Consider the following 23,312-nt stretch of genomic DNA (forward strand, 5'->3'; position numbering starts at 1 on the left):
GCTAGAGAAAGGTTGATTCATTGCTAGCATCAAAGAGAGTCCTCGCGTAATTTCCTGGCATCTTCAAGATTGGAGCTAGAACAATGGTGGCTCGCACATGATCATTAAGGCGCTTCTCAGCGTCCTCAGTATACTCCTCGACATCATTGCTGGCATCCCAGACCTGCGCTCCAGCGATTTCTCTGATTATTAACTTTTGAAGAACTGCCTGAGGTTTATATCGGCGTGGGTTGCATCAACCAGCTTCATCCTTGGGTCAGAGAGGACTGGTTTCCGCTGTACACCCTTTGCCTTCTCAGCCAGGACCGATGATGACAATTTGTCAGGATTCACCTCCACATACCGGCCCATGTATGCGATTTCTTGGAAACTTGTGTCAATGCAGAAGGTGCCAATATGTGTCTTGGCAGTCTCTCGTGTTGTGTGACAGAAGGTGCATAGGTAACGCAACCAGCTGCCTTGGAGCCCTCCATCAGCGTGGTCAAGTTTTTTTTTTATCATGCTGTTATAGATCTTAAGCTTGTGGGAGCTTGTTGACAAGGCAGTATATATCTTCATGGTCTTTCCTTGCATCATCTTCCGCTCCTACTTTATCCTTCTGAGGAGCTGAGCAAAAGTAGACGAACGATTTTCATCCTCTATGGCCTCCAGAATTGGATGATTTACTTGCTCTCTCCTCCTCAAACAAGATGATCCGCGAGCCATCATCCGCTATGGCTTCTGACTTTAAAATTACAAAAGAAGCTCTGAACGCTTTATTGGGCAGATAGGTGTCGGAAGAAACCTCGATGTATGGCAATGTCGTCCATTCCATTGGTTCCATCTTTCAGCGTTGTATGAATTATTATCTCCTCAGACAATCCATTTTCATGCAGGCTTTTTTCAATGGTGGTGTCCAGCTAAGTTTTGGCAACTGCTGCCCGGTAGCTCCATGCCACTCCGCACAATTTGGCTCTGCAAACTCCCAAGGACCTCCACATGTCCTCCTATCAGCTGAGGCTCATAAATACTGCCACCAAACTGTCCTCAAACCATATCAGACTTAACTGGTTTATGATGGATGTAGGTTGAAGCATCCATCATGCCAAATTGAGCCTCACGATCGTCTAGAGCACTTGGTGGTTTTAACGCGGCCTCCCCTTTTGACTTCAAATAGTGGTACTACTCCGCATATTTTCCCTTCGACTGTGTTTGATTAGAGTACATTTATATTACATAAAGCAGTGATAGTGAATTTTTCTGAAATAATCAAAGTGACATCTCTATTTTTGTTCTCTTCATGCAAAAATTAATTGAGTTTAACTTTACAAATCATGTTTTTGCAGTGTACAGTTTCTGTGACAAAGCAGAATTCCCATTTGAGATCTTAAAAAAACTGCCCCTGAACAGGAGGAACACATGATCTGGTACAATTCCTCATCTGCATATTAAAATGTAATGTTTGTTGTCTTACTGTGTCCTTCTGGCCCACACTTTGAGCAATGGTATCTGTGCTGTACCAAACTTGCTGCTCTCAAACTTTGCAGTTTCGGACTTGTAAACAGCCAGTGCATCCATAGCATGTTTCTCAGTCCGTTACAACTCCTCTCCTTGCTGCATGTTTCCTAAGATGTCTGAAAAGCTTGTTGGCAGCTTCTCTTCTTTCTCCACTGAGTGAACCAATGCTGCCAGGACCTTGTGGATCCTCCAGTATTTCTTGCTCATGCTCAATCATTTTATGGAGATACATGTAGTTCAGCCAGGAAACATGCTACTGAATTATCAATGAGTTTCTTCCCCATATTGACAGCCATAGACTTGTAATTTGCAAGTTCTTCAGCTTCTGGTTTCTCTCCCTATAAATCCTCCTTTAAAAAGAGGAAATCTCTGAGAACTGACTGAACAAGACCCCTTTTTTATCTTGGTTGGGGATGACCTCGAGAAAGGTTGATTTATTGCTAGCATCAAAGAGAGTCCTTGCGTAATTTCCTGGCATCTTGAAGATTGGAGCTTCAGCTAGACCAATGGTGGCTCGCACATGATCATTAAGGCGCTTCTCGGTGTTCTCAATATACTCCTCGACATCATTGCTGGCATCCCACACCTGCGCTCCAGCGATTTCTCTGATTATTAACTTTTTGAAGAACTGGCTGAGGTTTATGTCAGCGTGGGTTGCATTAACCAGCTTCATCTTTGGGTCAGAGAGGACTGGTTTCAGCTGTACACTCTTTGCCTTCTCAGCCAGGGCCGATGATGACAATTTGTCAGGATTCACCTCCACATACCGGCCCATGTATGCGATTTCTTGGAAACTTGTGTCAATGCAGAAGGTGCCAATATGTGTCTTGGCAGTCTCTCGTGTTGTGTGACAGAAAGTGCATAGGTAACGCAACCAGCTGCCTTGGAGCCCTCCATCAGCGTGGTCAAGTTTTTTTTTTATCATGCTGTTATAGATCTTAAGCTTGTGGGAGCTTGTTGACAAGGCAGTATATATCTTCATGGTCTTTCCTTGCATCATCTTCCGCTCCTACTTTATCCTTCTGAGGAGCTGAGCAAAAGTAGACGAACGATTTTCATCCTCTATGGCCTCCAGAATTGGATGATTTACTTGCTCTCTCCTCAAACAAGATGATCCGCGAGCCATCATCCGCTATGGCTTCTGACTTTAAAATTACAAAAGAAGCTCTGAACGCTTTATTGGGCAGATAGGTGTCGGAAGAAACCTCGATGTATGGCAATGTCGTCCATTCCATTGGTTCCATCTTTCAGCGTTGTATGAATTATTATCTCCTCAGACAATCCATTTTCATGCAGGCTTTTTTCAATGGTGGTGTCCAGCTATGTTTTGGCAACTGCTGCCCAGTAGCTCCATGCCACTCCGCACAATTTGGCTCTGCAAACTCCCAAGGAGCTCCACATGTCCTCCTATCAGCTGAGGCTCCTAAATACTGCCACCAAACTGTCCTCAAACCATATCAGACTTAATTAGTTTATGATGGATGTAGGTTGAAGCATCCATCATGCCAAATTGAGCCTCACGATCGTCTAGAGCACTTGGTGGTTTTAACGCGGCCTCCCCTTTTGACTTCAAATAGTGGTACTACTCCGCATATTTTCCCTTCGACTGTGTTTGATTAGAGTACATTTATATTACATAAAGCAGTGATAGTGAATTTTTCTGAAATAATCAAAGTGACATCTCTATTTTTGTTCTCTTCATGCAAAAATTAATTGAGTTTAACTTTACAAATCATGTTTTTGCAGTGTACAGTTTCTGTGACAAAGCAGAATTCCCATTTGAGATCTTAAAAAAACTGCCCCTGAACAGGAGGAACACATGATCTGGTACAATTCCTCATCTGCATATTAAAATGTAATGTTTGTTGTCTTACTGTGTCCTTCTGGCCCACACTTTGAGCAATGGTATCTGTGCTGTACCAAACTTGCTGCTCTCAAACTTTGCAGTTTCGGACTTGTAAACAGCCAGTGCATCCATAGCATGTTTCTCAGTCGGTCACAACGTCTCTCCTTGCTGCATGTTTCCTAAGATGTCTGAAAAGCTTGTTGGCAGCTTCTCTTCTTTTCTCCACTGAGTGAACCAATGCTGCCAGGACCTTGTGGATCCTCCAGTATTTCTTGCTCATGCTCAATCATTTTATGGAGATACATGTAGTTCAGCCAGGAAACATATTACTGAATTATCAATGAGTTTCTTCCCCATATTGACAGCCGTAGACTTGTAATTTGCAAGTTCTTCAGCTTCTGGTTTCTCTCCCTATAAATCATCCTTAAAAAGCGGAAATCTCTGAGAACTGACTGAACATGACTCCTGTCTTGGTTGGAGATGAGCTAGAGAAAGGTTGATTCATTGCTAGCATCAAAGAGAGTCCTCGCGTAATTTCCTGGCATCTTCAAGATTGGAGCTAGAACAATGGTGGCTTGCACATGATCATTAAGGCACTTCTCAGCGTCCTCAGTATACTCCTCGACATCATTGCTGGCATCCCAGACCTGCGCTCCAGCGATTTCTCTGATTATTAACTTTTGAAGAACTGCCTGAGGTTTATATCGGCGTGGGTTGCATCAACCAGCTTCATCCTTGGGTCAGAGAGGACTGGTTTCCGCTGTACACCCTTTGCCTTCTCAGCCAGGACCGATGATGACAATTTGTCAGGATTCATCTCCACATACCGGCCCATGTCTGCAATTTCTTGGAAACTTCTGTCGATGCAGAAGGTGCTAATATGTGTCTTGGCAGTCTCTCGTGTTGTGTGACAGAAGATGCATAGGTAACCAAGCCGCTGCCTTGGAGCCCTCCATAAACGTGGTCCAGTTTTTCATCAATCATGCTGTTATAGATCTTAAGCTTGTTGGAGCTTGTTGACGAGGCAGTATATATCTTCATGGTCTTTCCTTGCATCATCTTCCATTCCCACTTATCCTTCTGAGGAACTGAGCAGAAGTAATCGGACGATTTTCATCCCCTTTGGCCTCCAGAATTGGACGGTTTACTTGCTCTGTCCTCCTCAAACAAGATGATCCGCGAGCCATCATCCGCTATGGCTTCTGACTTTAAAATGACAAAAGAAGCTCTGAACGCTTTATTGGGCAGATAGGTGTCGGGAGGAGCCTCGATATATGGCAATGTCGCCCATTCAATCGGCTCCATCTTTCAGTGTTGTATGAATTATTATCTCCTCAGACAATTCATTTTCATGCCGTTTTTTTTCTATGGTGATGTCCAGTCCAGTTTTGGCAACTGCTGCCTGGTAGCTCTATGCCTACCTCACACCATTTGGCTCTGCAAACTCCAAGCACCTCCACAGGTCCTCCTATCAGCTGAGGCTCATTATTACTGCCACCAAACTGTCCTCGAACTATATCAGGCTTAACTGGTGTATAATGGATGTAGGTTGAAGTATCCATCATGCCAAATCGAGCATCACGATCGTCCAGAGCACTTGGTGGTTTTAACATGGTCTCCCTTTTGACTTCAAATAGTATTACTGCTCCCCATATTTTCCCCTCGACTGGAGCAAGACGATTCTCATTGCTAAGCAGTCATCAACAGTGAGGCACCGACCAGAGTCCTGGGATGGTATTCTGAAACTCTGTCATAACTTTTGTCATAAATTTTGTCATTTCTCTCAGAGATGTGACACCGCTATGATTGTCACAAATCGGTATTCTGAACATTGTCTTTTCCCTGTCATATCTCTCAAAGTTCCCACCCATCTTTTCGGAAGCAAACCAATCAAAATCATCGTTAGTTCCCAGTTGGAGCCCTTCTAGCCAATAGGAAAGCCCCGTGGCAGGTAGGGCGTATCCCCAAAACAGTTGCTGGCATCACACAACTGCGCGTATATTGATGCGCTTAATTACAAAGAGAGACAGGGAGCTGTGAGGAATTTTAGAGAAGTAGAAAAGTAAGGAAAACAGAAAAAAAATGAGGAATAAATATGTAGGGCCTAACTAATTGTAGCATGAACAAATAATTTTGAAAATTGTCATGGAAGATGAGTGAAACTAATACCACAATCTAATCTAAATAATATCATTATTTGCTTGACATTCAGTCGGCAGGGTATCGGGATATTTGGTACTAAAATATATGACAAAATTTATGACTACTACCCCCAAGCAGCTGATTAATTGACCCCGTCATAACTTTTGTCATCTTTTGCTTGTATAAAAGGATTACGCGCATTTAAAGCCGTGTATTTTTGCTGCGCGCTAAAGAGAAGAGACAACATTTATGACAATTTTTGTGATAAAAGTTATGACATCCACCAGAATACCGATTTTGTCATATCTCTGAGATAAGATAAAATATGGAGAAAAGACAATGTTCAGAATACCGCCCCTGAATTTCCTTCCACAGAACAGACACCTACAGCAAAAAACAAGAAAATAGAGAAATAGAATATAATTTATGTAAAAGTATCAAAATTATTAATTCCCCACTTCTTTCATCCATTAAGATCACACTTTCTCTTCTCTCAGTATAGATATATTCTTTACTTCAAAAAGACGACATAAAGCAGGATGATATTTCTTTTGAAACAAATCCTCTTCACACAAACTGAAAAAATACATGTACATGTAGCATTAAGAACACTGTAGAAGCATCGACTTTGGGGAACTATTTACATTTTATTTTAATTAATAAGACAAAAATGAGCATGGAACAAGTAATGAAATTAAAATAAAGGTTCTATTGGAGTACATTTATATTATGTAAAGCAGTGATAGTGAATTTTTACTGAAATAAAGTGACATCTCTATTTTGATTCTTTTCATGCAAAAATTAATTGAGTTTAACTTTACAAATCATGTTTTTGCAATGTACAGTTTCTGTGACAAAGCAGAATTCCCATTTTAGATCTTTAAAAAACTGCCCCTGAATAGAAGGAACACATGATCTGGTACAATTCCTCATCTGCATATTAAAATGTAATGTTTTTAAACGCCTGTCCTAGACGGGACGTATTATGGTATCACGCTTGGTGTCCATCCGTTAACTTTTCCTTGTAAACGCGACAACTTCAATTTGACTTAACCTAGGCTGGTATGTATGATACTAGCATGGATCCCAGGAATTGTCTTGATTTTGAGGTCAAAAGGTCAAGGGTCACATTGACATGTCTTCATCTTACCCTTCTCAAGTCTTTGTAAAAGAGATAACTTTACTTTAACTCAACCTAGGCTCATATAATTTTGTTTGTATGATGCTAGCATGGATCCCAAGAAGCCTATTGATTTTTAGGTCAAAAGGTCAAATGTCTCGTCGCCACCTTTCACTTTTCTTGCTTGACCAATAACTCCATTTTCTACGTTACAGGCAGGCATGTAACGTGCCCGCCCTAGCGACACTCTTTGTTGTTACAAAGTTCACACCAATTTATGATGAGATATCGAAGTCAATAAGATTTGAATCTCATTTGCATACTAATGAGCAGAATACGAAAAAATATATTTAAAACATTTTTTTACCTCATAAATTTTGAATGCTTCAACCAAATTTGTTCAAATTTTGAATATAAATACAATTAAGGGAATTGCATGTTTTGAACCAAAAATCTGCTATGGGAATGCACTTGCAAGTGTAGGAAAGAACTATGTCTTTTTTTAGTAAGACGCGTTTAAAGTCACATAAACGTTTTTTTACAACCATTTTAAGGATATTGGATGTTTAATAGAGTTCTTTTGTGAATGCTAGTGTCACATCAGTGCTGATGAATTTTGCCTTCTTGAGAGACTTCCTGAATTGTGGTATCTTTTGTTCATTCCTAACAAATTTATGTTTGGTTCTTTTGCTCATGAAATGCTAGTACTTCAGTTGTACCACACTGGTCATCTTCTGAAACGTTCTGATAAACATGTGGCCAACTGTTGTATGGAAGGTATGCTTTCCATCCGGGGTTTTCCACATTTGCATCATATTTATCCCAGAGAGTTGCTGTTGCTTAGTTCGGTTGAAGATAATGTCACCTTTATCATCTTGTTCTTCATCTGCAATGGCGTAGGCATATTTAGTCTTTAAGTCCCTTGGTTTCAGAGTAGGTAATGCAGTGTCCAGATCTGTTCAGAACTTGCAGGGCTATCTTGGATCCTATAAATGACAGTCCTAGACCGAGCGCTGTCCTTTTCCAAGGTCTTGTAGAGCCTCGTATCATGTTGTATATGGCGTCAGATGATGTAGCATTGACCTTTCGATCAACTATTTCTTTCCGTATTCCAGAACTCGATGCCATACCAGAAAAACAAAATCTATCTGTGCTGGTAAGCTTGCAGAACACTGTTCAAGTCTTTATATGCAATAAATTAATGCCTATTGATATGAAAAGCAATTCACATATTTGTGATTGAAATCTGTAGGACATTATAAAGAATTATACTTTTTATGTATGTCATTCTATTTTTTTCCCATTATTCTTTCATGAAGATCTATACGTTGGCGCAATGTTTGCAAGTAGTCGGGGGAACAGCAAAGTTTGTGTCAGGCACCTCTATTAGTTCTTCTTCATTAAGCCCACCAGGTATTTCTATATTTTCTTGTGGAATATCTTCCACAAAAAGATCACGAATGGCAGATAGATTGCTCTCTCTGTGGGCTAATATTCCTTGCACAAAATGCTGCAGTGGGAGTACGGTACGTGTTCGGGCAGTAACAGTGGGGAATGATGGTGCTCTGCTCTGATGGCATGGTTGTTCCATTGGGACTGAAACAGTTGAAGGTGTCTATTAAGTCTAGGAAGAAATATGTAGTGTAGTGCCCACAAATGAAGCTCACTATCTAAATTTAAAATGTTTTCTTGTTCCATGAAACTAAACAAATCATAATAGAGATTTGACACATCTCCCATGCCCTTTCAATTCGTTGATTATGGGTGTTTCTGCCCCTGATTGCACTTCCTTGTGTAATGCCTCTCAACAACTCCATGATGTCACAGACATCATTGTTCTCGCCACCATAGTCACAGCGGAAACGTAATGGTAAACCATATGTAGACACCGCCTCAACAAAATGGGCCAAAACTGTGACCGATCTATTATTGTCGATGCCTTCAGAAATGTCAATAAACGGCTGTAGCCATCCATGCATCCATGGATTACAATGCGCCATCTTTTCAACATCTTTTTTCCCTTTCCAAGTGTTGGGAGATTTGGTCAAGTTTGGTTAGACGAGGCAAATGTAGCTTTCAAAGCAGCTTTGAGATCTACAAGGATAGATCAATGTTGATTAGTTTACTTTATTAACTCAATCAACCTCCTGGGGTATATGTGTAAAACAAAATATGATACAAACTGGCAAGAATAAAGTAAATGTAATAAAAAAAAACGGAGCAATATTCACATATTCATTAACCACAAGGCTTATTCACATCCCTCCCAGTCACTATAGGTAGCTTATTATTCAAACATCTAAACAATAAAAATTCTTCCTATCACATGGATTGAGAAAAACCAAGTAATTTTCAAACACCAATGTTTGCTTTTATATTTGATAAACAATACATTGAAAGAATGTATTAACATTGTTATTCCAATCATGTTGGCATGTATCACTTATTCTCTGTGACACAATTCTTTTAAAGACAGAAAACTCCATACCTTGTGCTTGGTTATCCAAGATGGGGTAAGTTCTCAATGAAATCCAGCCTCATCTTCTTCTCTTTTGCCCCTCTCTTTACAAAGTTTAATGACTCTTACTATCCACTGTCCACACACTAATATTGGAGTCTTGCTTCATTGCATGCACCAACTGTCTATGAAGATGAGTAAGATCATCAGCAATGAATACATGCTTGAGGTGGTCTTCTTCAGCTCTTTTTTCCTCCTCATAACAGCAACCTTAGCATCCCTATGAATGAATCTTGCAATGATGAGTCACACCTTCCCAGATGATGACAACTTTGACAAGTGCTAAGATCTGTACTGGAAATTTCAGTCCCCAGCTCTTTGGCAAAGTTTACAACAACCTGCCATGTGTCTTCATGTTCTAACTTCTGTGTATTATGAAACGGATATTGGCATGTCGTTTTAATGTATAGATGTGTTTGGACACCAGTCTGGGAATTACTATGATGACGTAATGTTTCCAGTCATCGAGAGCTCGATCGACGTGTTTTGCTGTTGACCTAGTTTCGGTTCACAATTTAAATTTTGCGCGACTGAGCCCTCTTGCGTTGCAATAGCGAAAGGCTGAAATACACTAAATTCTCGCTTTGCCGAGCTAGCAGACATACGTGTTGATTAAGCCCACCAGGTATTTCTATATTTTCTTGTGGAATATCTTCCACAAAAAGATCACGAATGGCAGATAGATTGCTCTCCCTGTGGGCTAATATTCCTTGCACAAAATGCTGCAGTGGGAGTATGGTACGTGTTCGGGCTGCCGCAGTAACAGTGGGGAATGATAGTGCTCTGTTATGATGGCATGGTTGTTCCATTGGGACTGAAACAGTTGAAGGTGTCTATTAAGTCTAGGAAGAAATATGTAGTGTAGTGCCCACAAATGAAGCTCACTATCTACATTTAAAATGTTTTCTTGTTCCATGAAACTAAACAAATCATAATAGAGGTTTGACACCCCAGTCCACACATCTACCCATGCCCTTTCAATTCGTTGATTATGGGTGTTTCTGCCCCTGATTGCACTTCCTTGTGTAATGCCTCTCAACAACTCCATGATGTCACAGACATCATTGTTCTCGCCACCATAGTCACAGCGGACACGTGATGGTAAACATGTAGACACCGCCTCAACAAAATGGGCCAAAACTGTGACCGATCTATTATTGTCGATGCCTTCAGAAATGTCAATAAACGGCTGTAGCCATCCATGCATCCATGGATTACAATGCGCCATCTTTTCAACATCTTTTTTTCCCTTTCCAAGTGTTGGGAGATTTGGTCAAGTTTGGTTAGACAAGGCAAATGTAGCTTTCAAAGCAGCTTTGACATCTAGGGGAAGGTGGGGCATAATGGAACACTTTATTTTAAACTTGCATTATGATGTCATCAAAGACACAAAAACAATAAAAACAACGGTTTGAGATGGGTGTTGTATGCACTTTATTATGTCAACAACAAAACGACAAAAGCACTGTAAAATTCCAGGAAAACTCCAAACAAATTTTACAAAAGAAAAGTCCAACTTGCCCCATCCCTGGGGCATAATGGCACTCCCCCTTGGGGCAAAATGGATCTACAGGTCCGTATTGCCCCTTCAGAATTCTAACGTTCTTTGTTGAGTAATATACCTAAGCATATTTGGTGGGCAGAGCTGCATAATGAAAGTCTAAAGTAGCTTCAAACATTTCAAAAAGTTATAGGACAACACTGGAAAGTAATCGTAGTAAACACTTGAAAAAATGTGCACTTCTCTCTAAATTTCTTAGAATTGAATCTTGGACAATTTTTGTTCTGATACAACCACTATTGCATTGAAACCAACTGCTAGGCCCATCCATACTTTGAATTCTGCTAGCTTATAAATATTTTCAAAAAAAATAACTGGGAAACTTAAAAAAAAAAATATATATATATATATATATATATAAATATAACACATGTCTGTTTTTTACTTGAATCTGGGGCAAATATGTGTTGCGCTAAGACTACTATTACGTTGAAACCAACTGCTAGGCCCATACTTTGAAAACCACTGTAATGAAAACATTTGGAAAACGTAATTTTTCTTTCACCAAAGTGACAATGAAAAGTCATGTAAACGCTAATGTATATCAACTTTAACACTGACAAACTATAATCCTGACACTGATGTCTACCTTGTGTCATATCTAGTCCTGATCTTAATGAAGTTTTTTTTTTTTTTTTTTTTTTTTAAGAACAGAGATCACATACGAATTCTTCATCAGAATCACCCTCTTTTCCCGTGCAAGCTTCATGTGCCCATCCAAAACAGAGTGAGCACTTGATCATGCCATCCTTGCCTGCACTCCACAGTTCACTGCAGTAGATACACTCGGCATCATCATCTTCATTGGATGAAGTGTCATTCTCTGCTTCTGGTTGTTCTGTCTTGCGCTTTCTTTTCCCACCGGTTTGAGGCTGGACATCAGAAGATCGCTTGTTGCATGTGCGCGCTTTTCCTGAATTTCCCTTCTTTGCCCGAGTTGTCTTTGAGAGGATAAGTTCAGACTTGTAAGGGCTTTCTGTTAGGACCACAGCTTTGCCACATCGTGCATTCGATCTCTTGGTCCTGGAGGTAGTACTAGCTTTAGGAGGTGGGGAAATGACAAATGGTGATTGGTACCGAGAAGTTGAGGGACCTGCATTACCGTTGTCAGTATCAGGAGTTGTTGGAATGGCAAGCAGGTTTGGAGCCGTTTTGGAGCCTTCTGTAGCTGCTCCATGAGTTTCCTTGTCAGGTTCTTCGGAGTCTACTGTGTCAGTCAACTCTGGAATGCCTTCTTCACCATCAACCTTATCCTCACAACCTGGAGCAGCTACTTCAACTCCTGATTCACCGTGTTCTTTGTTGTCTCTGTCATCCATGGGAAGATCTGTCACATCTGCCGCTAGGAATTCATGAGGGAGGAAGACATCTCTGTTGGTAGGATATATTCCTGTTTTGCGGAACCCACTAGCTGCCACCTGGGTAGTTGCTGCCCTCATGTATGCATTGCCAAACAACTCTGCAACCTGGAAGGACGTGACAACTCGACCTGGATTGTTTCTCAACCATTTTTCCAGTTCTTGGTCGTATGTTGACAGTGGCTTCATGAAGCTCACATCAAGTGGCTGCATTCTGTGAGAGCAATGTGGAGGCAGACACAGCATTACAACACCATTGTCTCTGGCAAGGTCTATGACATCCAAGTTTCTGACATGTGTTGCATGGCCATCAAGTATCAACAACACTGGGTTGTCCTTAGAAGCGCCAGACGATCGGATGAATGCTTGAATCATTTTGTGAATATGTCCATCTGCATCCATCCACTCTTGTGACACTCATGGATTGACCCTGGAGGAGCTCCATCCATTAGTTCCATCTTCATTCTGACACGTGGGAAGACAAACATTGGTGGGATGAAAGACCCTGTAACGCTCATGCACGTTTCGACTGTGACGGTCTGACCACGTTCCGCTGAAACCAAGGACCCAACTTGTTTCCTTCCGGTCTTTGCAAGAACTTTTGATGGTTTGCTCTGCACAGTACTGATCCCTGTTTCGTCAACGTTGTAGATATTGTTTGGTGGAAACTTGTGCTTGTCCATAAGAGGTTCGAGCAGGTCAAAGAATTTGTTTACGTTTGTACGGTTGAACGAACGTGCTCTCGCTGCAGAGGTGGCTTCTGGTTGTCTAAGGGAAATCGGATGGCGTTTGATGAAGGAATACATCCAGTCTTTTCCAGCCATTTGCTTCTCTCTGTTGAATTGATGTGCGATCCCATTTCTTTCGGCTAGTTGAAAAGCAAGACGACGTAAGTCGTTCGATGTCAGTCCGTACATCATCGATTCCATTTGATGGATGTAGTCTACAAGGTCTTTCTCAATCTCTTCAGGAAACGTTGTCTGAAAAAATGATGAAAAGCAAAACTACTTTTATAATTTTTAAAATTGAACGGGACATTTTTATTTGTATATTTTTCTAGATGTTATACGAACATATACTGCAAGTTTCATTCTAGAATTAGGAAATATATTAGTGAGAAGATTGGCTGGCATTCTTTTGGCATTTATTTATTTATTTATTTATTGTTCTTTGCCAAATTTATAAAGTGAAATTATATTTTTTCGCATTAGACAAATTCAAAATAAACCTACCTTGAAATTTCCCATTGACTTTGTTGCACCTATTGCAGATTTATTAAGTCCTTTGACTCTTCGATGAAGAGTGGTTTTTGGTACTGAGAACTCGGCGCTGGCTTTCTTTAACACTAGTCCATTGTCAGTAACGGCTTTAATAGCAGCCTTCATGGACTCTTCATTCCACATCTGTCTTGTCGATTTCCGCTTGTAGCTTGTAACCTTTTTTAAGACGACCTGCAAAAACAGACCCACAACGGTTGCTTTCGAGGTATTATCCAACTACCTCTTGATACCCAGAGAACTGATTAGCAATTAAAGCACATACTTGCTGAACAATGACTGGTATTTGGAAATCAAGATTGGAAAACGTTGGAACGTTTTAAGAATACATGAGTATCCGAATGTAATGATGAAGATAGGCCTACATATCTAGGCCTACATACATGCGCACAGGCACAAAACATCACACATACGAGCATCAGCATCTCTTGTACAGTGATAACAATAGCCTCTTGACTCCCAAATTTTCCCTCAAAATTTCACGTTTTCAGAATGTGATCATAATCAATCTGTATGTTTTCTGTATGGAAACAACATTAAATTCACATTTGGTAGTGAATATCATGAATCAAAATGCAAAAATAAAATTTTAAGAAAATAATTTGATCAAGTGATTTACTTTTGGAAAGGAGCACAAAAACTCCTTATCAGTGCCTGATCCCATACATAACACATGCTATGGTAGCTTCAAAATATTTTGCCATGATTTTGTACAGTTGCCTGTATGTGGTCCATATAGCATAGCATATGCATGGACCACATACATTAGTAGGTGTGCAAAACATTCACTTAACCATTCAGTCTTAAAGGCCAACAGGGCACCATGTTATTGGAGTGGTTTATCTAAATAAAAAAAAAATTGTCCTCGTTTTTCTTTGAAGCGATAAACCTTGGCATTTGCTTAAGCCTTGCTTTCACAATACATGTATATGTTATTTTCAATTGGGGCAAAATGGACCAATGGTTAGGGGGAAAACAGAATCCTGTTCCATTTTGCCCCATACCTATATGGTCCATTTTGCCCCAATGTCATATTTTCTAATCAAATTTTTGTGTGGAAAAATCCCTACCGCATAGAAAGCATGCAAAAGGCCAGTCTAACGTTGATATCTTAATGATTAATGTACACAAATATTTGATTAGAATCGATACAGAAATTACCGAATTTCAGCCCTATGAACATCCCCTTACCTTAGATCATGAGGGTGAAGTTTTTGACGAGGCATTACTCGGATGTGACTCGATGTTACTGGATGAAAATTCAGTGCTGAAGTTATTTCGCCATCTTCCCTTTTTCAAAGAATTCGCACAGAGGGTGGCTTTTTTTAACATATGCTAATTTCAAAGTTCCGTTATGCCCCCAGGGTCCGTTATGCCCCACTTTCCCCTACAAGGATAGATCAATGTTGATTACTTTAGTTTACTTTATTAACTCAATCAACCTCCTGGGGTATATGTGTAAAACAAAATATGATACAAACTGGCAAGAATAAGAAAGTAAATGTAATTAAAAAAAACCAGGGAGCAATATTCACATATTCATTAACCACAAGGCTTATTCACATCCCTCCCAGTCACTATAGGTAGCTTATTATTCAAACATCTAAACAATAAAAATTCTTCCTATCACATGGATTGAGAAAAACCAAGTAATTTTCAAACACCAATGTTTGCTTTTATATTTGATAAACAATACATTGAAAGAATGTATTAACATTGTTATTCCAATCATGTTGGCATGTATCACTTATTCTCTGTGACACAATTCTTTTAAAGACAGAAAACTCCATACCTTGTGCTTGGTTATCCAAGATGGGGTAAGTTCTCAATGAAATCCAGCCTCATCTTCTTCTCTTTTGCCCCTCTCTTCAGAAAGTAATGACTCTTACTATCCACTGTCCACACACTAATATTGGAGTCTTGCTTCATTGCATGCACCAACTGTCTATGAAGATGAGTAAGATCATCAGCAATGAATACATGCTTGAGGTGGTCTTCTTCAGCTCTTTTTCTCCTCATAACAGCAACCTTAGCATCCCTATGAATGAATCTTGCAATGATGAGTCACACCTTCCCAGACGATGACAACTTTGACAAGTGCTAAGATCTGTACTGGAAATTTCAGTCCCCAGCTCTTTGGCAAAGTTTACAACAACCTGCCATGTGTCTTCATGTTCTAACTTCTGTGTATTATGAAACGGATATTGGCATGTCGTTTTAATGTATAGATGTGTTTGGACACCAGTCTGGGAATTACTATGATGACGTAATGTTTCCAGTCATCGAGAGCTCGATCGACGTGTTTTGCTCTTGACCTAGTTTCGATTCACAATTTAAATTTTGCGCGACTGAGCCCTCTTGCGTTGCAATAGCGAAAGGCTGAAATACACTAAATTCTCGCTTTGCCGAGCTAGCAGACATACGTGTTGATTAAGCCCACCAGGTATTTCTATATTTTCTTGTGGAATATCTGCCACAAAAAGATCACGAATGGCAGATAGATTGCTCTCCCTGTGGGCTAATATTCCTTGCACAAAATGCTGCAGTGGGAGTACGGTACGTGTTCGGGCAGTAACAGTGGGGAATGATGGTGCTCTGTTATGATGGCATGGTTGTTCCATTGGGACTGAAACAGTTGAAGGTGTCTATTAAGTCTAGGAAGAAATATGTAGTGTAGTGCCCACAAATGAAGCTCACTATCTACATTTTAGATGTTTTCTTGTTCCATGAAACTAAACAAATCAAAATAGAGATTTGACACCCCAGTCCACACATCTACCATGCCCTTTCAATTCGTTGATTATGGGTGCTTCTGCCCCTGATTGCACTTCCTTGTGTAATGCCTCTCAACAACTCCATGATGTCACAGACATCATTGTTCTCGCCACCATAGTCACAGCAGAAACGTAATGGTAAACCATTTGTAGACACCTCCTCAACAAAATGGGCCAAAACTGTGACCGATCTATTATTGTCGATGCCTTCAGAAATGTCAATAAACGGCTGTAGCCTTCCATGCATCCATGGATTACAATGCGCCATCTTTTCAACATCTTTTTTTTCCCTTTCCAAGTGTTGGGAGATTTGGTCAAGTTTGGTTAGACAAGGCAAATGTAGCTTTCAAAGCAGCTTTGACATCTACAAGGATAGATCAATGTTGATTACTTTAGTTTACTTTATTAACTCAATCAACCTCCTGGGGTATATGTGTAAAACAAAATATGATACAAACTGGCAAGAAAAAGAAAGCAAATGTAATTAAAAAAAACAGGGAGCAATATTCACATATTCATTAACCACAAGGCATATTCACATCCCTCCCAGTCACTATAGGTAGCTTATTATTCAAACATCTAAACAATAAAAATTCTTCCTATCACATGGATTGAGAAAAACCAAGTAATTTTCAAACACCAATGTTTGCTTTTATATTTGATAAACAATACATTGAAAGAATGTATTAACATTGTTATTCCAATCATGTTGGCATGTATCACTTATTCTCTGTGACACAATTCTTTTAAAGACAGAAAACTCCTTACCTTGTGCTTGGTTATCCAAGATGGGGTAAGTTCTCAATGAAATCCAGCCTCATCTTCTTCTCTTTTGCCCCTCTCTTCAGAAAGTAATGACTCTTACTATCCACTGTCCACACACTAATATTGGAGTCTTGCTTCATTGCATGCACCGACTGTCTATGAAGATGAGTAAGATCATCAGCAATGAATACATGTTTGAGGCTGGTGGTCTTCTTCAGCTCTTTTTTCCTCCTCATAACAGCAACCTTAGCATCCCTATGAATGAATCTTGCAATGATGAGTCACACCTTCCCAGACGATGACAACTTTGACAAGTGCTAAGATCTGTACTGGAAATTTCAGTCCCCAGCTCTTTGGCAAAGTTTACAACAACCTGCGATGTGTCTTCATCCTGTGTTTCTGGTATACTGTAGATCTTGGTATTGTCTTTCTGAGTATATTGCTCCAACCTCAATCTCTGCCTGATTGATGATTGACTCGGCCTTGGGCCTGTGCTTTGTTCAATCCTGTTTGCAATGCTGTCACTGCAGCTGCCTCTGCCCAAAGACTCTCGATTAGCTCACATGTTGATGCACCCACGGCCACATACTCACCACATCAACTAGTACTGGTTTTATCACTGCCAGTATCTTGTAAATTATAAGCCGGAGTTTATTAGACTCTTCTCTTTTCTGCTTTTAAACAATCCTGAATCATCCAGTGCCTTCTCGACCATGTAATTGAAAAATTTTCAAAAACATATTCTGGGGGTTTGTGTGTTTGTTTGTAGTGTACCGTGGAATTGCAAACAGGACAGTCAATGGAAACTACAAAACAAAGGAGAAATACAGTCAACACAAAGCAAGTGAACACACTGGGTTTCTACAGGACATGAAACAACACAGCTACAAATACTACAGACAACGAACGAATGACATGGATCAATATAATAGTTGCCCACTGTGCTTTTTACCGAGTCCCTCAAAGACATTTCATACATTTCCAAAAAGAATGATAGTGGTGTGGAACTAGATAGACCTAATGGGCGACCAGTTTTTCTTACTTTTGGGGGTCTCCCACCTTTGCATTGAATTTTGAATGAGTCACATGTCTGACAGTTGGAATTGCGTTTGTGTTCAGCCCAATCATTTTTTGGAGCCCATGATTTTTCTTGATTCGACCTAGATCTAGTTATCAGGCAGTAGCAATTCGTACAAAATGAATCTGGATGTACGTCTGGGAGGTCTCCTTTGACATCTATGTCAAATCTGCTTCTCACTGCTTCTTGGTAATTGATGACTTTGTATGCATGCTGTAATTCACTTTTGCCTTTTTCACCCTCCTTCCACAAAATCTACACAGCTCAGCGAGACACTGCCTATGATTATCCATATCAATCACATACAAACGTATGGTACATTCCACAGACTTTACACTAACTCGACAAAGTGACACAGTGACAGTGTCAAACTAAACGATGAAGAACAATTAAGAAAAAAGTGTAGGATGAAAAGAAACAAAGAAGACTTACCACATAAACGATGAAGAAATCAACAAAGTAAAGTTCAACACAGATAAAACTTCCACACAGAAACACAAAAGAAAAACAGAAAGACAAAAATTTACGAAAATGTGTGTGATTTTTTTGTTTATTTACGATGTCACGCCAGAGTAAACACGGAAGTGAATGGCGGGGGTATATTTGAATCACCGGCCGGCAATAAATTTTCTTGATTTCTGTGTATTATGTAATGAATATTGGAATGTCATTTTAATGTATAGATGTGTTTGGACACCAGTCTGGGAATTACTATGATGACGTAATGTTTCCAGTCATCGAGAGCTCGATCGACGTATTTTGCTCTTGACCTAATTTCGGTTCACAATTTAAATTTTGCGCCACTGAGCCCTCTTGCGTTGCAATAGCGAAAGGCCAAAATACACTAAATTCTCGCTTCGCCGAGCTAGCAGACATATGTGTTGCTGAAGCATGATTGTTTTTCTGTGATAAAATTGAGAATTGTGGGGTAAAGATTTTTGGCATAAATATAGTGGGAAAAATGCAGTGCAGTTTTTTTTTTAAACATGCCTTGTACACATTTGTTCTTAGATGCATGTATTGAAAAAAAAAAATTATTTCTGTTTTCTTTAGACAGGGTGAACTCTTCAGGACATAAAAACTGATTTTTGAGAAAGCCATGTACAAAATATAAATTGTTGCAAGCCATGTTGGCTTCAAATTTAAAGATAAATGAAAGTAGTTGCAGTAAAAACTTATTACACGAGAAAGTGTGTGAAACCAAGCTTAATTGTCACTATATCATCAAGGATCTAGATCTGGTACAGTTACATAAAATGAACTTTGTGAAATCTTGAAATCTACGCTGAAAAATGTTCAAACTGGAGATCACCAACACACTCAGATAAGCACACGTGGGCCAGTGTATTGATATTGCATTGAATGTCGGCCTGATGCTTGACCCGAATGCTTATTTGCTAATTTCTCAGCAATTGCACAATTTCTTCCAGAATCCTTTGGCACATGTTTTTTGTTTATACAAATAGACACTTTTGTGGTCATATTATTGGATTCTGTACAAACTTTTTTTGTAAATCTTTACCACAACTGGAATTTATCTTTAAAAACCAATAAAAAAAAATTGTATGTGACATGTCTGTTTGAAGGAATGCAGCTATGAATGTGCTGTGTATTCAGAAGTGGCTACCCCACATTCACAATTCTTCCATCTATTGCACAGTGCTGTAGGTTGGCATCAAAATAAGCTTCCAAGCATGACAGATTATAACTAGTTTGCAAAATACTTCTGATATTTTAGAAAAAAAAATACAGCATGATTTATGAAATATAATTAGTCGTCTTATTCTGCTCGTTATATTTTTTAAATCAGACCATTTCCTTTTGATATCATTCCAGCAGATCAAATGGCCCAATGCTATGGTGTACTGCTCTCATATATATTATTAAATATTTAACTTCTAATCTGCCATACTGACGTCAGAAATATTCTCAATGACACATGACAGACCAATAGCTGATATTATACACTTCTGGTTACGGTCCATAGTTTTAAGTGGTACCTTGAATAACCATGTCTGTACTTGCCCTTCTGCACCTCCTAGTTTTGTGATAGATACTAAAATCTTACAGCCAGTTCATTTCAGTTCGTCTGTCGCAGACTGTCAGATAATGCTAATCTGTGGCCCAGAATCATATGCTGCTTTTCTGTAAACTTTGCAGTGAGAGCAGAGAGAAGAGCTTCTTTCTAAGAAAAAAGGCAATATGAGTTTGCATTGCTGATTGCAGACTGTTCTGCGTTCGTATTGAGTAGGATGATAAAAATATCTGTGCTGGTTTCCTCCAATATTCAAATCATTACCAACCTGACTGGAAATGAGGTAGCTTTCTTCACAATCAAAGCACAAAAAAGGGCCCATTTAAACACAAAAAAGTAGTGTTAACATATTTGTGACACAGACAATAATTTCATCTGAACCTCCTAGTTCAAACTATGGGCCATTGTGTGCACAAAGACTACAGGTACTTCCTGTTATTCTTTAGTTATTAAATTATTGCCTTGTTCTGTATGCTTTACTTTAATTTGAATGTTAATATGCTGAATAAGTTTATATTAGTATGATATATTTTGAATAAGATGATGATATGAACAATGATAATGCAAATAAACAAGTATCAATGAAATTGTCATGTATCCTGTATCTTTTGTTGTGTAATCTTCATGAATATCATTCGAATAATATATGGTACCACTACTCGGCAAAAGGGTTGCTTGTTTTTCTTCATGTTATTCTTTCTGAACTGTTACTGTAATTTATATGACACCTAGATAGATCCTTGTCATGTGATTGGTTGGTCGATATCAATCATTCAACCCATTTTACAATTACGTTAACCGTGCACATTTAGATCAATTTATCATGCAATATTGGATCCATACGATTTTTCCAATGCACATGCGCACCCAGACTGCAGGCACCACTTTTGTTTGCAGTGTGCATACGCGATAATAACAGACCAAGTTTTCACTGCATGAGCATATTTTGCTTCGAAATCCACAAAAATCATGAGAAAGAATCTATTTCTAGGTGTCATATAAACCAAATAATGAATGTACTTTTCATTAGTGCAATGGACAAAATACTTCATTCGGTGAAAGATGAAATGAATGATCCATTCAATTTGGCATGGATCATTTCATCTCTCACCTCATTAAGTATTTTGTCTATTGCACTCATAACATTCATTATTTTTATAATACAACTGATTTCTTTCTCAAATGTTTTCAAACTGAAACCATTTTATTTTTGTTGCTGTTATTATGGAAGATAATGGTTTGATAAATAACATATGAGAGGTTAGAAGATATGACAGCTGATATATTTGATGATATGAAATCAAATAATTGGATAGATCCGAGATTGAAAAACTCAAGGCAGGCCATATTTCTCCCCATCTCACCTCCTGAGAGATATAAATATTGTTGTAAATTGTTGCTGGTTCATTGCATGATGAAACTACCGTTAAATAATCCAACTATTTCCCTATCACAAATTTTGGAAATGATCATAAAAAAAAATCCAATTGATTGCATGGACCACAATGTACAATCAGTTGTTAAAATCAAACTTACGCTCAATCCCGGGGGGGCCACTTACATTGACTAGTGGATACCATGCGCGACCAAAAAACATGTAAAAATGATGTCTTTTTCACGATATGGCACGTTACGTATGTAACGTGATAAGGGTGTCAAAAACACAAAAATAATGAAAAAAGGGTATCTATTTCGCTAGGAAAATTACGTGTTTAGGGTCAAATTTGCGGGGATGATAAAACAAAATTAAAATGTTTTATAAAGGATGTCCTTTTTGCCTCAACACTTCGTGTTTAGAGTCCGATTTGCGCGAGGTGTAGAAGGTGGGGTCGTACTAAACCAAATAAGGTAAAGCCGACGGCTGAAGGACCCGTAACAATAAAGCATTCCTGTACTTGTTTAGGGGTTCATTTCAAGGAATATTTGCCAAGAGTATCGTTTTGTTTCCCATACTTGTTAAGGGGTGCATTTTCAGAATATGGAAATTACGTGTTTAGGGTGCTTTTCGAGACCCCATGGTCGCGCATGGTATCCACTCGTGAATGGAAGTGGCCCCCCCCCCCCCCCGGGGCTCAATCACTATTAAAGGGGAAGTTCACCCTGAAGAAAACTTTGTTGTAAAAATAGCAGAAAAAATAGTAAAAAATATTGGTGGTTTGAGGAAAATCCGTTAAAGAGTAAGAAAGTTATTAGAGTTCAAAATTTTGGATTTGTGACGTCATAAACGAGCAGCTGCCCCATGTGTTATGTAATATAAAATGCACGAATTTCAAATTTTGTATGGTTCCTGATGACTTAATTTTGTTTTCTTTTCATGATCGGGTGTGAAACGATTTGTCTATTGATATACAAAAGTTACAGTGAAAACCATTTTCAATTTTCTGAGAAAATGACATTTCATTGATTTTTTACCATTCGCTATGTAGGGATGCTGCTCGCATATGACGTCACAAATCAAATAATTGAAATTCTAATAACTTTTTAATTATTTGATGAATTTTTTCTGCTATTTTTACAATAAGCTTTTTGTCAGGGTGAACTTCCCCTTTAAAGCCTGGTGTTCAGACCCCAGATGCAAGTAGTCATGCCTTGGATGTTGATAAAATGGGAAATAGCACATAAGCAAAATTATCTCTTTTTTTCAATCTCCCATCTTGATTTGAGTAATGATAGTCACAATTGATAATGATTTGTTTCATTTCACAAGGCATTTTTATTTTTGGGTTTACCATGGGTAAAAATATCATTGGACAATGAAATATGGTATTTAAAGAGCACTGGTTATAGATTAATGAAACATTTCTAATGGTGAAATAAAATGGTTAAAAAAAAGAATTCATGAAACACAAGCTCATTGATTCTTAATCACTATACGGACACAATGAATAGTCCAAACAATACACAAATGGGAAGAAATTAGTACCATAGGGTTTTTAATAAAATTCCGAGTGGGCTTCCTTCTAGTAATTTACAGGTAATTTACAAAGGCAACATCTTTAATCCACTGAAAAGATCAAGGAAGAAACCAATTGGACATTTCATCATTTTTTAAAAAGGAAATAATTCACATATTTACATTTTTCACAATCTTGGGCAAGTAGTATGGTTACATGTTGCCCGAAGTTGCATTAAATAAAAATTCAAAAGGAATAAGCAGTAACTGGCACATAATAATACCCTTTTAAATTACAAATTACAGACAATAGTTGCTTTTATAACTTAATAGGAAAATTCATTCACAAGGGAGATTCCATTATGTAAAACATTAGTTCAGCTCAAATTAACGAGTCCATCTTAATATAAGGTATTCAATTAGCCTGGGATATTTTTTTTAAATCATA

The 23,312-nt window shown here is 38.8% G+C and overlaps 2 protein-coding genes and 1 pseudogene across 2 annotated transcripts; all 3 read right to left on the reverse strand.

Annotated features, from left to right (window-relative positions):
• Window positions 1-1,849: 1,849 nt before the first annotated feature.
• On the reverse strand, window positions 1,850-2,422 carry LOC121406972 (V(D)J recombination-activating protein 1-like). The gene has a single exon (XM_041597845.1). The coding sequence runs from the start codon at window positions 2,420-2,422 to the stop codon at window positions 1,850-1,852; it is 573 nt and encodes a 190-aa protein (XP_041453779.1).
• Window positions 2,423-11,328: 8,906 nt separating this feature from the next.
• Window positions 11,329-12,417, reverse strand: LOC121406973. The gene has a single exon (XM_041597846.1). The coding sequence runs from the start codon at window positions 12,415-12,417 to the stop codon at window positions 11,329-11,331; it is 1,089 nt and encodes a 362-aa protein (XP_041453780.1).
• A 2,791-nt stretch (window positions 12,418-15,208) lies between these two features.
• LOC121409189 lies at window positions 15,209-20,910 on the reverse strand (annotated as a pseudogene).
• Between the last annotated feature and the right edge of the window lie 2,402 nt (window positions 20,911-23,312).

The sequence above is a fragment of the Lytechinus variegatus genome, chromosome 2, assembly GCF_018143015.1.
Source record: "Lytechinus variegatus isolate NC3 chromosome 2, Lvar_3.0, whole genome shotgun sequence".
NCBI lineage: Eukaryota > Metazoa > Echinodermata > Echinoidea > Temnopleuroida > Toxopneustidae > Lytechinus > Lytechinus variegatus.

Coding starts and splice junctions, on each gene's coding strand:
- LOC121406972 (XM_041597845.1), bottom strand. CDS start 2,422: ATGATAAAAAAAAAACTTGACCACGCTGATGGAGGGCTCCAAGGCAGC.
- LOC121406973 (XM_041597846.1), bottom strand. CDS start 12,417: ATGATTCAAGCATTCATCCGATCGTCTGGCGCTTCTAAGGACAACCCA.